Below are 17,281 nucleotides of genomic sequence, written 5' to 3'. Positions count from 1 at the left end.
TTAGTGAGGCGGAGCCCTGCGTAGGGCTCTGTGCTGACAGAGTGGATGGAGGCTGCTTGGAATTCTCTCTCTCTTCTCTCTTTGTCCCTCCCCCCCCCACTCATGCTAGCTCTCTCTTTTTCTGTCTCAAAATAAGTAAATAAACCAAAAAAAAAAGAAAATTTATATTTTGATAGCATCATTTAAGATAATATTAGAATAACAATTCATGCTTCCTAAACAAAACTAATTTGGTAAATTCATGTCTCAAGAATATAGGCTAGCACCAGAAAGAAACTACCAAAGCCCTCTTAAAATATAAATATTTACACTTAACTTTTCATACATTTTTAAACAAGCATGATTAACTTGTTTTAAAGAGAATACCAGTTGAAAACAATTAACAGGAAGGGAATAGTCGGGCTATTCAAAAATAGGCACCCTGATAACAGACAAGAAAAAAAGAGAAAACTTCAGAAATGGACATTTGAAATAAGGAATTTGGGAGAATTTCATGTGTGGCTAAACATTACTTCACACTTTAAGAAGTCTTGTTGATAGGCACAGCCAATTACATACCTGATAACATCTTACTTACAAAAGAACTGAGGTGACAGTATATTCAGATAAAAGAAACAAATCTGTACCCTTTTTTGCAGCTAGGAAATAAAACTCTAGCCGAGAACATATAGAGAAGAGGGAGACTTGCCTTTCTGAGGTAAAGACACTCTCTTTTGTCTTTTGCTTTTCCTTTTTACCTTCTTCCTGCCTAAGACACAGAAAGGATGGCTGGAGTTTTCGTGACCATCTCACAGTCCTGAGGATAAAAGCCTCATTCTAAGAACAGTGTAGTAAGCAGATAGAAGGTACCAAGTTTCTTGATATCACCTTTCAGCATTGGTTTCAGCCTTGCCCTGCCTAAGTTTAGGTTCCATGAGAATAGTAAACCTCCTATTTTTAGTCAGGTTTCCTACTACCTACATGTGAACCTATTCCTACTAACAAGCTCTGAACCTATTACTGAACTTTCAGAGGATGTTAATTTGTGTATATATTATTACCGAATGATCTTAGACAATTTTATTCCTTTCAATGCTTTTTATTAACAACTATAAGCAAGGAAAACCATCTCGTAGTTTAAAAGTTTCCATGTAAAGAGTTGAAATTTTCTAATTTAATGATAACATCTCAATCATTCAGAAAATACCAGAATCTACAAGGACTCATTCCATGAGACTGTCACCTTGCTGAAGTTTTCCTTAGTGTATTTTCTTTTTTCCATAGATATTTTAATGTGCGGTTAACTGCAAAAAATAATGCTAATTGTTTCCATGAGAGAAAGGATTGATTAATACTTAAGTTTGGAATTACTTCAAAGATTCTAATTGTATTAATAAAAACCCAGCTCTTCACTTTTGCTTTTGAGGCTCCATAACCTTGCCATTATCTTCCACATATTTTTCCGGTACAGCCTACATATCTGTACAAGCACATCCACCTATGCTACCTGCTGTTCACTTTTATGATCTATGCTTATCCCTTCATTTGAACATGTTATATATTAGCAGTATTGTGGAGCCGGCTTATATGGCTAGAAGAGCCAATTTTGTACCTATCTTTCCAAATCTGAATTCAGTAAGGCATCACTGGTAGCTTGGTATTAATCATATCAGCAATCTTTACACCACTAAAATTGTCAATTGCTACAAATCAAAGATTCTCTCCTTGCCATAGCCAGTTATTAAGCAAGTACCATCACATCGCTGAACAATATACACCATTTATGTTATATTTGTATGCCATGTGTTGTTCATTAATTAACGCTGGCATTGTTTAGTTGGTAGCTTTAGTACCAGAAAGTCACCAAAGTTACACAGAATGAAGAACAAGGATTATCTGTATATGAATGCTACAATAATATGCTACTGAACATATTATTTAGTAGATCTAAATGGATTGGAAGGGCTTAATGAGATGGTAACAATGATCAGTTCCACTGATTTGTAATTTATCAACAGCAAATTTAAATTATGATCAATTTTCATTAAAATATAACCTTGAGGAGAAATAAACATTACTATCAGCTATAAATATATAACAAGAAACAATAAATAACAAGGGTTTTCAAATTGTAAGGCTTCCTCTTAATTACCATTTAAAATTTATAATTGATATAGGAAATTAACTTCAACAGTAGTCTAATTTCAGATCCTTATGACCTATTTTTATCCTAAGTAACTTTTTAATAAAGTTAAGTTATAATGGTATACTGCAACATACTCCAATTTTAAACTACCTAAGATTGTTTTTATTGTGATGGAACAAAAAAGTCCTTACTATAATCATCTACTGATCATTTTAAGATTCCCGAAGGAAAGGCATTATTTTGGTTGCCATAAAATTCAACTTAATTTTACAAGTGTAAAATAAAAATATATAATTCTACACTTAAAGCTGGAATCAATTTTTAAAATTATACAGTGGCTTTCATATAGCCTCATTAAATAGCTACTAATACAGTTCTTTTAAACACCCAATTGTCCAATCAAATTAAATTAAGAGTGGCTTTAAATTGGAAATAATAAGGAAAATGGCTTGCATATCAATATTGCATAAGAAAGCACAGGTTCGTCCTATCAATAATTTCTTACCTATATAGCTATTTGTTTGTAAGTGAAGTACCAATCATTACAAAAACAGTTATTTTTAAATTAGTTTGAACATAATTTACATTTAAAAGAATTATTTCTTAGACTTACATACCAGAAGCAAGTGTTTAGCTTGCAAACACTTGCTAAGGATTTTAAAGCATTAAGTCCAGTATTAAAAGGCTCAAGGCAGACTGTCCTCAGATCAGTCAAGCAGCCATGTCGTTTCTAATACTGGAAAATGAAACAGACTATACTTTTAGAGAAATGGACACTCAATAAGTAAATAATTTTATCAGCAAGAACCTGAAGCTAGCATTGGAAAGGTAGCATCTCATTTTCTAGCATCACTTGGATGTTTAAGTTGATTTGGCTAATACGCAAATATCTGGATTATAAAAAAAATAGCACATCAGCTACCATGAACATGCAAGGCACATAAAGTTTTTTTTTCTAATTGAGTTTTTAACTATAAAATAATTTTAATAAGTTTCACAAGGTCTAATGACTTTTGGGCTTTCTTTCCTTCCAACTGAATATCTTTTGAAATTATACTCTATTGTATCAAATATACCAATAAAATATTTTAAAATTAAGTGGATGTACTGCATTTGCAGTTAAGTATCTAAAACAACTGAAGTATGTTTGGAAAGCATTCACTAATTTTTTTGCAACTCAAATATCTGACTTAGCAGATATCAACATGAATATTTTAAAATTGGGGGCAGAAGAAATGTCTTATATATAATTTTTAACATCTTCCTGATTTAAAAAAAAAAAATTGAAGCCCTAATTGAAAATTGAAGCAGTGATATGAAAAATTTTAAATCAACATACAGTTCCCTGAATGTGAATATCGATTTTGCATCTCCTTCTACAACAAAATTTTCATTATTTTCTTTTTATTTTCCTTTTATTTTTTTGGTAATATCACTTTAGTAATACCAGTTTCCAAAACATATCTTCAGTCAGTCTAGTGAATTGTTAAACTTATATTGAAACACACCTCCCAGCACCCCCATTCTCAGTACCAATAATAATAAGGGAAGCAGGGAAACACTTACCTAATTTTATTATGTTAAAATAATATTCAGGTGCATATTCTGAACCAACTTAGATGACAGTTGTAGCCCTATTCTGTTTATAATGTTTATCATGCCAGTAACATTCAAAACCTACAATTTCACCTTTGCTTCAAATATTAAATCCATTAATTTAATAGAAAAATCTATTATAAATTCATTCACCTCATTTATCATCTCAAGAGTAGTCAGATAGGGGCACATGAAAATGGGAAATATTTTATAATAATTAACTTTGGATTAAACATCTTTCATAAAGAATAGCAGGAAATTAAATATTATCCAGGCTGGGGCGGGGCAGAGAGAATTATCTTTTATAGATTTGGTATAGTACTGAAACTAAACATAGGTTTTAATCCAGTGTACATTAAAAAAAAAAGAACGAATTACTATAGTTTTAAAGTGCATGCATATATAATTACTTCATTAATAAGGTTTTTGTCATGAAGTCTGTCAGGTTAATTTCTAGGCTTCCAAACAAAATTCCAAAAGTAGGTATAAAATCAACATATTTATAACTGAGATAACTGCACATTTTTATAGTGTCCCTCTTTACGTAAGATTTAACTAAAAATATTAAAATTTATAGGTGTTGAAAATCAATAGAATAGTTTGTGTTGTCGTCTGTTTTACTAATTCTATTTACATACAAAATGGATACTCTCCAGCTCTTACTATTTGAATATCATATTGAAATCCCTATTGCAATTGGAGAGACATATGATATTTTTTCTAAAAAAATATATATATGTATATATACCCAACAGGATTGATATGAAAACAATTTAACTTGAATGATGTAATTATGTAATGGAATGTAAAAAATTATAGCAAGTAAGGTGCCGTGACATGCTGTAATGGATGAAGTTACACTGGTTGATGACACTATATCTCCTACTCATTAATTATTTGGATAGAGTGCATTATTTTTACATAGCATGAAGAAATAAGTCATAAATTACCACTAAAAATTACATCTATACATTTTCATTTAATATTAGTGATATTTCTTCCTCATCCATGAATTATGGAAAAAAATCAAAAGAATATCAATAGCACTTTGAGTTGCTAGAAAAGCTCATAATGTGGTGCGATTTTTTTTACAATATGCAGCTAGTAATTTTTAGGGGAAGAAAGTGAGCATTTCTAGAAAAATGACTTATAAAACAAGTAAGTTTACATGTTTATGAGGCAAATCTGCATATGTGTGGCTTGCTAATGTGTCCTATTTAGGTGCCTAAGTGACTGGAAATATTTTTAACCTACCTTATTTGCAATTTTAAAGATAAAGATACATTTCTTAAGCGTAGCTAATTGAGTGATTCTTTCAAGTTATTATAAAACAACATACTGCTAACATGTAGCTCAAATATTTTGTACAGGACTCTTTTAAAAATCATAACTAAAAAGTTAGCCAAGCTCTTTTTTTTCTAAAATCTTACAAGGAAAAAGTGAATTTAACATGACAGTCAAAATGAACCAAGTGATATAAATTCCTTTTCTGTTTTCTATTTTCTTCTAAATCTGTTTTCTTTAAGACAACTTTCTCCCTATAATCAATTAGAATTTAAAAAGGGTAATAATGCTAGCATTAAACAAGGGAAACATTTCAAATCTCACTTGCTACCGGTATAATAGTGTGGTTGTGTATATCCATTCATTCCTTACATCAAATCTTAAAAAACATAAAGTTACTGAAAAAAGAAGCTAATGAATTAATCTCTCCATGGTTCTTAGATAAAACCTGGCCACTGTTGACATGTAATTTGTATTAGTTTCCTTCCTTTTCTCTCTCAATGACTTCCTCCACAAAACCCACCAGCCTAGTACAAGACTATATAGGAAAACATCCATTTGAAAGAACTCTCACAACAAAGAATCTACAACAAAAGGACACCTTTATCCGGGTGAAAACGTTACTAACTTAGGTATCAAGCTTACCGTTAAAAAAATTGACTTATTTTTCTACATTTTTCAAGGCAACTGACTTTTTTGAGCAGAGTACTCTCAATCATTGCACAGAGACAGATAGGGGGAAAAACCCTACTTTTCAGAATATAAAGACCTTTGTTAGATGATGGAGACCCCTCGTCCGGAAAGTCCGAGGGGATCATTTTTCTGGGGGCTATAGAAAAACAGAAGCACAATTTTGTTTTGAGAATTAACACAGAAAGAACAAGGTGGGAAAATGACTTCTTACAAACAATTCACAGTACTCTGCAGCTGTGGGAGAAGTAGCTGTCTAGAGACTACAAAATGTGGAAGAATAAGTGCATCACTTGGTAACAAATGATTGGTTCTCTTTATCTTGTTGGTTCTTAAGAGTCATCTCAAAGAATTTCTTTCTTATGTTAAAACTCTCTCATACACACACACACATAAACACACACACACACACACACACACACACACACACACACAAAGGAAAGAAATAAAGAGGAAGAGAAACAGCCATTCACAGTATTATTCTTGTCCTATTAGTTTTTCCATGTGAATTGGCTACTGAGAAATGTATGAAACATAGTGGCAAGTGTCAAAAATGACACTATACTCCTTTCTAAATCTTTCAAAGAAAAAAATCTCTTACAAGACTATTGCTTCTCATCAGTGTGTGTGTGTGTGTGTGTGTGTGTGTGTGTGTGTGTGTAAAAACAGAATTACATATTCCATAAAGGATTCATTAAAAACAGAGCTGTCATTTGTTGGTAGCAAGTATAATAATTTAATAACATTTGTCTTCAAGTTTTTAGCATTCTCGAGTTTCTTAACATTACTCTCTATAGAGTATAATTTATTAAAATTATTATCTGTGATTTTCAGAGCTAGACACTGTGAAACTTCTAAATTGAAACAAATTATAATAGGGTGACCATAGTCTTCAGAAGCTCATTGGCCAGGATACTTATTGAGAGGACATTCTTGCAATGACTACACAGAGAGGTGGTTTTCCACCTCTAGAAGTCTTGAATTCAATTTGGTGATGGAGGCAAGGAAAAATAAAGAGGAAAATAATTTACCTATAGGATATGAAAAATAAAAATGGGCTATCAAACTTCTGCTCTTGCATTTACATTCACTTTTGCCCTAACAATAAAAAAATTCTGTCAAAAATTAATTTGGTAAGAGAGATTAAAACTTCTAAAAGAAACTCAAGTACAATTATCTTTAAAAGAAGATGCCAAAAAGCATTAGATTACAGAAGATTACCAAAATAAGTAGCTTAATTTTAAATTGTTTTTGTCTTACTTGATTTTTTCAAATCTTTTATTCTTGTAAATGTCTAGCATAATTATAAAATGTAGAGGTAGAAAATATGTTTATTTTTTCTTAAAGTGATTGAGATTCTGATTCTTCAGCCTTTACAATTGCAGTCAAAATTTCCACTGCCTCCATTATCTAGATACAGTATTCACCATAAGCTTAAAATAAGTCACCAATTTAACCTTTCAATTGCTTTGGTTCTACTAGTACAAATGAAGAATTTTTTCTGGTGTAATAACTCCATCTCTATTTTGTAGCCATGAACATCATTGGAATCATTACAAATAAGGAGGTAAATTATTTTATAATAGATTTACCAAGTAACAATTGTGAAAAAAAAACTTTATTAATGTAGAAGTAATTTCATCTCCTATGGAAATGTGGTTTGAAAGTGCATTTAGTTTTAATCGATGATGACTTTTAGGTCCATAGCTGAGGTATTTGCTAATATAATCAATTTTAATAATCACTTTCATATGTGTGAAAGGCATACTAGAAAACAGCATTGTTTCAAACCAAATTTTCATTAAATTCTCAGAAAACTGCTAAATCAATAAAAGCAGATAGGTTTTCCTGAAATTTACTTAAGTAAAAAAAATGTCTAAAAAATTAAAGAAAAATATATCTAAAATTGTGTTATGGAAAGGTAAAACTGAAATGGTTTTCTAGTAAGAGGTGGGCAAGTGGTGGCAAAGGCACACAACAAAATTGGCATTTCGTTTCAATGTGACAACAGTCTTTCTGACAGCATATTAGTTTAACATGGAACATCCCACCAAAACAGTTATCCATTTCCAAGTGCATAATAAGTCATTGTTGTCCTTCACTGTACATTAAATGTCACCCATCATTGTGACAAGAATATAAAAGCTATTGCACACTAGCCAGGAGCCTAGATCAAAGTTGTTGATGCAAGCACTTTGGACATGGCTTTCTAAACTCAGTTAAACCGTCAAAAACACTATGTTTAGAACATCTTTACCTCCGAGCACCAAGAGAAATACAGAATATTTTTACAAATGTAAGAACTCTCAGTAAGGCAGTAGCCTTGTCATCTTGTGACTCCAGACCATGCTAGTGCCAAAATGTGTGTCAAGACAATCCTGGTGGTCACCGTATTTATAAACCCTTGAGCAGATTCTAGGGAGACCACCTCCTGCTGTCTAATCCAATAATACAATAGATGAGATTCTAATATTATAAAAATCATGCAAAATAATTCAACCCCAAAACACATAAGAAACTCCTATATTCTTTTTAACTTAGAAAAACTAATGTTATGTACTTAACACATACCGAATATTCTTGGATTTGTTATCTTTGCTAAGGCCAGGTTACCCAATATTGCTAGCTTTCTTTTACTCTTTTTCCTATATTTGATCATATTCACTTGTTCATTTAAGTAACCTAAGAAATTTCTCTGTAATAAAATTCTTACCAAAAAAATGGTTTAGTATTACTCTTCTTCCCCAGTTTATTTGTATTTAATTTTAAAATGTCAATCTTAAAATTGCAATAAAATATGCAATATTATTATACGCTTAGTGAATTATTACTACAGTTCCATCAATCCTGTTGGAGGAAAATGTGTATAGCATTAGTCTCTTCTTTTAAGTTTGGTCTTCAGTTATTCACCTCTATACCAAATTACTAAGAACTCTAGACCAAGATTTACATGCTGATTTTCAAAACAGCTCTGGTCTTGAAGACACCTATTGTTAAAAGAAAAAAAAATTTCTAACATTATGGGCATTTAAATTGGCTCCATTTTATAAGTAGTATCTACTGTGTCCATATTATCAGTTGTTTAATAAAGAAAATATTTGAAGCAAGGTGAAAAATACCTCTCATTCTGAGTATAAAGGGTGGATTTCCTAACCAGACTCTTTATATGACTAACTGCTGTCTCTATACTAATATACCTAGGTCAGAGGAAAATAGAAAGAGAGAGGGAAAGGTTTAGGGACAAACATGATTATGTACAAGTTTGTCATGTATAAGATTTCTTCCTAATCTTCTGTCAGCCAAGAGCTATGGTTAGGATATCCAGGATAAGGCCATTCCATATCTAGAATGCTGTACCTCAGGCTTATCTTTACTGTGAAAAGAGTTCTCAGCTAATTCAGACAAGCATGCTGATTATGTCATTATGCTATAAACAAGAAAGCAACTATTTGCAAGAGACCATAGATTATAAAACCATACCAAGAAAATAAGACCATATATCTCTTTCTTAATAATGGTTAAAAAAATTTAGAGCATTTGTTAAGTATTTCTTAGATAATCTTTTTCTATATAGGAAGGGTGAAGGGAAATTTTTAAGAGCTATCACAGTAACAATCTGCTTTTAAATTTAATTTTAGAAAACATAAATTCTAACAATTATGATCAGTACTTAATTGATTACAAAATTTTGTTGTTGACATGGTATTATTGTAGAACTTTGTTTCTGTGCTTTTCAGTGAGAATGAAACACAGAGATGAGAATTTTTTCAAATGTAAATGGTCTTTCTCTGTAATTATTATGGAGATGAAGATAAAAAGTATACATAAATAAAATGCCATATTTATATGTTAACATTAATATAATATAATAATATTAGTAAGTTCATTAGTGATCTCTAAATAACATAAGACACAGTCTTCATTCATAGGTAAAATAAAAATTCTGTGTTTATTTTGTATTGATAAGAAATACCATAATACCATTTATATTAGAAAGGTAATTAAGTTTTGCAATGAAATCTGGACATTTTGCCTGCTTTGCATATTATGAACTTTCATTGTAAGAGGAGTTCAATACCATATGAGACTGAATATTTTTTTAAGTGAAGTATATTGGATTTTAATTATATAAATTTATTTGGCTTTGGAAGTTCAGTTAAGAATTTAATTGGATTCTATTTCAAGAATTTCCTTTTAATCTGAGTTCTTAGTGTGTTGTTTTTAAATTTAGCAAATATTTATACATTATTTTAATATAGAGTATTGAATAAAATATTTCAGGAATAATCTGCAAAGAATTTATTTTCATATTATGTGCTATTTACCAAGATATATATTAGTTAATATAGGATATCTAACATTGTTTATTATTTAATAAAATATGTGTTAATTTACCTATAAATGAAGATATTATACTTAATTTTTGAAATTGTATGAGACTGTTTGCATTGAATAAGATCTGAAATAGAATCATTTTCAAATTCCATTCATTTAATAACTAACAACAAAATATAACAGTAATATTCCAAAATTTAATGACACTAAAAAATGGCATATCAACTAATGTTACATTCTCAAAAAGAATGACATAGATGTATTTATTTTGTGTAAAATTAGCACAGGTTACCACAATTATACAGATATTATATCACTATTTTATTTGATAGTTACCAGTGAGAGTTAAAAATATTTTGAAAATTAGATCACTGCATAGCTGTTCCATGTCTCTATTTGCAAATGTAATTTTAAGCTGGAAAATAATTCAGATGTTTCAGTATTTGCTTTTGAATGTAATCTCAGAAGATTTGGGCTCAGAAAATTAGGAATATCTGAAATTCCTAATACAAGTTTGAGGTAACTCAATAGTCTCTGTTTAAGGTCCCCTGGAAACTACATTAGACTTAATTCAGCTTGACTGATGCCTGCACAATTGTCTCAGAATGGTATCAGGACATTTGCCCCTAGGTTTTGATTTTATCCTTCCTGGGAACTTTTGTTAATTTGATTAAGAAGGAACAGGTGTACCTGCAGACAGCATGAAAGACTTTTTTCTATACTTTGGAGTATTTATTTTTCTGTTTGCTTTGTGGGCAGGCTGTAGAGTTCTCCAACCATTGAATTATTTAAACTGTAATCTTTGAACTCATTTCTCTGACTACATATGAAACGGATGGTTTACATTGGCCGCTATAAAATATATGTAACTAATGCAAAGATGTTCAAAAATGAAAAGGCTGTTTTGTCTTCACAAGATACGGAAAAAGTTAGAGCTAAAGACTTATGAATTTTATAGTCCAAATTCTCGTTTTTGAGGGGAGAATTCTAAACTTCAAATACAAATATTAACATGATCTACCATACAGCTACCAAAGCTATATGTACTCATGGTTCCAATACAAATTTTCAGACAAATGCAAATGATAATTGTCTGAGGACTCATGTGTCAATATTAAATCAATTGGGGGGAATTATAAGTTTTCATAACATTTATATGTAAATATCAAAAATATCTGTGTATACATATAAAAATGTGTATATATCAAAAATCTTATGCTATTCTAGAAGTGATTCCTCTTTTAATTGAATGAACTAAGTGGGTTTTTATTGTTTGTTTATTTTTTGCTAGGAACAAATATATGACTTCATTGAGAAAAGAATAAGTTTAAGAAAGGATAAATATCCTTAGTGACAAATTTATCAGAAGAAGCTATATAATACAATTGAAAAAATAACCTTCTTATTTAATATTTAATTTTGATAATAGAGCAAAAACATATTTGTAGTTATACATTTTAATTATTTTGTAGAAAAATGAGTAATTTTATGTGGAAAATAACGGTAGTTTTTTTATACATAAAGTGCTCATTTTTAATTAGCCTTGGTTCATTAAAAAAAAGCCTCCTTTTAAATCTTACCTCTTTTTTTTTCTTATGACTTATTTATCAATTCAAATTAGTAAAATACACTATTTTACTGTCTCGCTCAAGAGCAAAATGAGGAAATAATTTTTATGGAATAATAATTTAGACTGCTTTTAGATTCTAATTAAAAAGAGTAAACTCTCCCACAGTTATAGCTTACTGACACAACCAGCATGCTTTCTGCCCAAAAAGGCAGTACAGTATATTTTAATAAGGTATGTGACTCTTAAAAGTTCATTATTTCAGCACCCCAAGGGAAATAAAGAAGAAGAAAAGTAAAATTATTGTGACTTTTGACAATTATTAGTTAGAAAAAGGAGGTAACAATTGCCAAAAAAATCACAAAAGTGAGCATGTTACCTGGCTATGACAAAGAGCACACAACTGACACCCAAGTAAGCCAGCAGAATATACATCCAGATATCAGGGGAGAGAGGATTCAGGAAGGAGAAGACGCCTGGGTTTGTACCATTGGGCTTGCGGTACAAAATACTTATTCCAAGTGTCATAAAGGGCTTGGAAAAGTCGATGACCTTCTCTCGAACGTAGGTAATAGCCAGTGGGGCAACTGCAAGGTCAGCTTTCTGTAGAGAGAAACAGAAAACAGGGGAAAAAATTGGTTCTAAGTCTCAAAAAAGAAGCCAGTATCCAAATTAAGCAAAACAAATACTTTATACTTGAGAATTGTCTGAGTAACTATTATGTTAACATTTAAAGCATTCTTAACCCTGAATTGAAGCATTTGATTTTTCTGTTACTCATTTCTATGTCCTTCTAGATTAGCAAACCAGCATTTTTTTTTAAATTTTTTTTTTCAACGTTTTTTATTTATTGTTGGGACAGAGAGAGACAGAGCATGAACAGGGGAGGGGCAGAGAGAGAGGGAGACACAGAATCGGAAACAGGCTCCGAGCCATCAGCCCAGAGCTTGACGCGGGGCTCGAACTCACGGACCGCGAGATCGTGACCTGGCTGAAGTCGGACGCTTAACCGACTGCGCCACCCAGGCGCCCCAGCAAACCAGCATTTATTGCAAGTAGTTAAAGAAAGAAAAAAAAAAAATGTATGGAATGAAAAAACTGAAGAAACTATTGTACATTCAGTACCTGAATTATTATGCTGTGGAATCTTCTCATAATTATTTTTAATCTAAACTAAAAAAACACATTTAATATAAGTTATAGATCGCTAAAAAACTTGGTCAAATTCTAAATAGTAATAATAATATCTACCTCAAATCATTTTGTTGATAATCAAAAACATGTTTTCCTTATTTTAAAACTATAGAGTTGTTAAAAGGTTTTAGTTTTTAAATAGTTAACATTTTGAAAATCATCTTTTAATGTGATTGTGTTTACTGCCCTTGAGTTTTGTTTCTATCCCTCTAATTTGTTTTATATTATTTAATGAAAATCCTTGCAGCCTTGCCTAAATCGCATTAGGAAATGAGTTTTTCAATTTTCACAAAGTTGCTAATTTTCCACGGTAGCTTAAATATGTTAAATTACTAATGCTTTTCACTCATCACGTTATAACCATCTGTCAGGGATGAACTTAAGCTGTAATATGTTACAGGAAATAATTTTAATATTTTAAATAATAAAGGCATCTATTCTCATATATAATGGGAAGCTATATCTCTACTTTCCTTTTATTTTCATAAACATACTGGGCTTTCAGAAGATAAATAAGAAATGCTGCTTGTAGAGAGCTACAGAAAGATGAACAAAATAATGAAATTGGGTTTTGTCTTCTTACCTCGAGGACTGTTGGAGAACTTAAAAAAAGAAACTTCACTAAAAGGCTAAGTTTGTTGACAATATTATTCTGGGTATGTGTTTGGGTGCATTTGTGTTTTGGGTGTGTGTGGGAAAGGGGAAGCACTCAGATACCTGAACAGAGTACCTCTGAGCAGCAATAAAGACAGAGAGATATTTCTCTAAAGGTTAGGAAGGAAAAACAGGTCTTAAGGGTCCTGGAGAGGATATCATCACATTACATATTCATAAATCTAAGAAAATATCAATTTAGCAATAATACTTGGTAATGTTCTTTACGCATGTGCTGTGCAACAGGCATTGTGTGGTAAGCACTTTACATGAATTGTCACATTTAATCCTTACACAATCCTACTATTATTCCTATTTTAAGATAAGGAAACTGAATCTATGAGAAGTCAAAAACTTGTTCATGGTCACAGAGCTAACTGAGCATTGGAACCAGGACCTAAACCCCAAGCTATTGGAATCTATACCTAGAGTTAAGCATGAGATGCATCTCAGAAGCCAGAAATGGAATGATGGAGACATTCATTCATTCCTTTATTAAAGAATCTGTAGAGATGGAAAGGAGAATATATAGAAGTAAGGTCAGTAATTAATAGATTATAGTCACTGAGAATTTAGAGGGTCAGGTGCAGAATTTAGAAAGATGGAATACTTTCCACAAGGAAGAAATAGCACTTCCTCTAAGACAGAAGGGAAGGAACTACAGATGGTTTGAAAAAGTAAAGATGTTTGTTAGGGAAAAAGAGTGATCATTTAAGAAACAGATTCTAGGTTAAAAAATGGACAACCTGAAATGGTGGCTTACTTCTGTTCAGGGGGCTGAGTGTACAGCACAGTTTATCTATGTACCATTTCACTTTTGTAATCCTCCCTCCCTGTAGGCACATGAAAAGCAAAATTTTATAACATGTAAAGCATGTAAGTGAACATGCTTTAAGCTGGTAAAATATTTTTTAAATTCAAAATAGATATTAACAAAAGTTAGGGAACAATTCAAGTAACATCTATTAAGACAAAACCACTACATTATTCTAAAAAAAAAAGTTGTTCCACAGGCATGTATTAATATGATTGACTAGACATCCATCAAATTTCAAAATTTACTTAGCATTGCCTAAAGTAAAATTTCTATCCCAAATATAAAATGAACATAAGACAAAACATCACACAGTAAAATTCTTTCAATTATAAAAGAAATTAGTCATTTGAAACAAAAGATATAAACAGACACTTTTGACATTTAATTTAAAAAAATAAATGTATCGAGAGGGGAAGATGGTGGTGTAGGAGGAAGCTGGACTCACCTCCTCCTGCTGATCACTTAGATTCCACCCACACCTGCCTAAATAACCCAGAAAACCACCAGAAGACTAGCAGAATGGACTCTCCAGAGCCAAGCTTAGACAAAAGGCCCACAGAAGAGGGTAGGAAGGGCAGAGAGGCGGTGCGTGCTACACAGACTGGCGGGATGGAGCTGGGGCAGTGGAGGGGCAGCACACCCAGCAAGGCAGAGCCCCTGAGTCTGGCTACAAAAGTGGAGGGGCCGGACTCCATGAGTTCTGACAGCCAGCAGGACTTAACACCTGGAATGTTAAAAGTCAACCTCTCTGCTCTCATGGGGAGGGCGAGAGGACGCCAGGAGTTAGAATTGTTGAGCCCCAGAAGATAGAGCTAAGCTCAGCTGGGGAACAAAGGCACTGGCAAGTGCCATCTCCTTCTCCCATCCCCCAGCAGAAATTCCAAAGGGAACCAGTTCCGGTCACTGAACTTGCTTGCACTGTGCAAAAGCCCAATGCTGTGCTTCTGTGGGACTGCCTCCAATGGGACTGCCTCCATCCCAGTGCTGCAGGGTCCTTCCTGCAGGACACCAGAGAGGGCAAAGCCAGCTAAGCCTGCCCCTCCCACCCCTGTACACTTTGCATATCCATCCCAGCTAATAACTCAGATCCCATCGAAACAGCACCACAAGCCTGGCAGTGTGCAAGAGGCCCAGACATGGGCCACACCACACCACTATCTTCCCTGGGAGAGGGGAAGATAAGGTACATACCAGTCTGACTGTGGCCCCAGCGGTGGGCTGTGGGCAGACATCAGGTCTGACTGCGGCCCCACCCACCAACACAAGTTACTCCAGACAGCACAGGGGAAGTGCCCTGCAGTTTGGAGCCACTGCAGGGACTACCCAAAAAGAGAAAACGGAAGAAGTCTCCTCAAAAGAAACTCCAGGAAGTAGTGACAACTAATGAATTGATCAAAAACTATTTAAGCAATATAATAGAACAAGAATTTAGAATAATAGTCATAAAATTAATCGCTGGGCTTGAAAAAAGCATAGAGGACAGAAGAGAATCTATTGCTATAGAGATCAAGGGACTGAGAAATAGTCATGAGGAGCTATAAATGCTATAAAAAAAGGTGCAAAATAAAATGGAGGTGGCCATAGCAGGGATTGAAGAGGCAGAGGAGAGAATAGGTGAATTAGAAGATAAAATTATGGAAAAAGAGGAAGCTAAGAAAAAGAGAAATAAAAAAATCCAGGAGTATAAGGGAAGAATTAGAGAACTAAGTGATGCAATCAAATGGAACAATATCCATATCATAGGAATTCCAGAAGAAGAAGAAGAGAGAGAAAGGGGCTGAAAGTGTACTTGAACAAATCATAGCTGAGAACTTCCCTGATCTGGGGAAGCAAAAAAGACATTGAAATCCAAGAGGCACAGAGAACTCCCTTCAGATGTAATTTGAATAGATCTTCTGCATGACATATCATAGTGAAACTGGCAAAATACAAGGACAAAGAGAAAATTCTGAAAGCAGCTAGGGATAAACAGGCCATAACTTACAAAGGTAGACACATAAGAGTAGTAGCAGACCTATCTACTGAAACTTGGCAGGCCAGAAAGGAATGGCAGGAAATCTTCAATGTGATAAACAGAAATAAAATGCAGCTGAGAATCCTTTATCCAGCAAGACTGTCAATCAGAATAGAAGGAGAGATAAAGGTTTTCCCAAAAAAACAAAAACTGAAGGAATTCATCACCATTAAACCAGCCCTACAAGAGATGCTAAGGGGGGTTCTGTGAGTGAAATGTTGCAAGGACCACAAAGTACCAGAGACATCATTACAAGCATGAAACCTGCAGACATCACAATGACTCTAAGCCCATATCTTTCAATAATACCACTGAATGTAAATGGACTAAATGCTCCAACCAAAAGACATAGGGTATCAGAATGGTTAAAAAAACAAGACCCATCTATTTGCTGTCTACATGAGACTCATTTTAGACCCGAGGACACCTTCAGATTGAAAGTGAGGGGATGGAAAACTATCTATCATACTACTGGATGTCAAAAGAAAGCTGGAGTAGCCATACTTATATCAGACAAACTAGACTTTAAGTTAAAGGGAAGGGCATTATATAATAATTACAGGGTCTATCCATCAGGAAGAGCTAACAATTGTAAATGTCTATGTGCCGAATACAGGAGCCCCCAAATATATAAAACAATTAATCACAAACATAAGCAACCTTATTGATAAGAATGTGGTAATTGCAGGGGACTTTAATACCCCATTTACAACAATGCATAGATCATCTAGACACAGTATCAATAAAGAAACAATGGTCCTGAATGATACATTGGATCAGATGGACTTGACAGATCTATTTAGAACTCTGCATCCCAAAGCAACAGAATATAATTTCTTCTTGAGTGCACATGGAACATTCTCCAAGATAGATCACATGCTGGCTCACAAAACACCCCTTAATAAGTATAAAAGAGTTGAGATCATACCATACACACTTTCAGACTACAATGCTATGAAACTTGAAATCAACCACAGGAAAAAGTCTGGAAAACCTCCAAAAGCA

General features: G+C 33.0%; 1 protein-coding gene across 3 annotated transcripts in view; it reads right to left on the bottom strand.

Annotated features, from left to right (window-relative positions):
- GRIK2 (glutamate ionotropic receptor kainate type subunit 2) overlaps nucleotides 1–17,281 on the bottom strand; it is a 649,982-nt gene that overhangs the window by 153,712 nt on the left and 478,989 nt on the right. For all 3 annotated transcript variants that reach the window (XM_042986881.1, XM_042986877.1, XM_042986878.1), the window contains exon 12: nucleotides 11,977–12,200. In XM_042986881.1, the coding sequence (XP_042842815.1) occupies nucleotides 11,977–12,200 (224 nt within the window). The remainder of the gene's footprint in view (nucleotides 1–11,976; nucleotides 12,201–17,281) is intronic.

Source organism: Panthera tigris, chromosome B2, assembly GCF_018350195.1.
Source record: "Panthera tigris isolate Pti1 chromosome B2, P.tigris_Pti1_mat1.1, whole genome shotgun sequence".
Lineage (NCBI taxonomy): Eukaryota > Metazoa > Chordata > Mammalia > Carnivora > Felidae > Panthera > Panthera tigris.
This window is presented reverse-complemented; position numbering and strand designations above follow the sequence as displayed.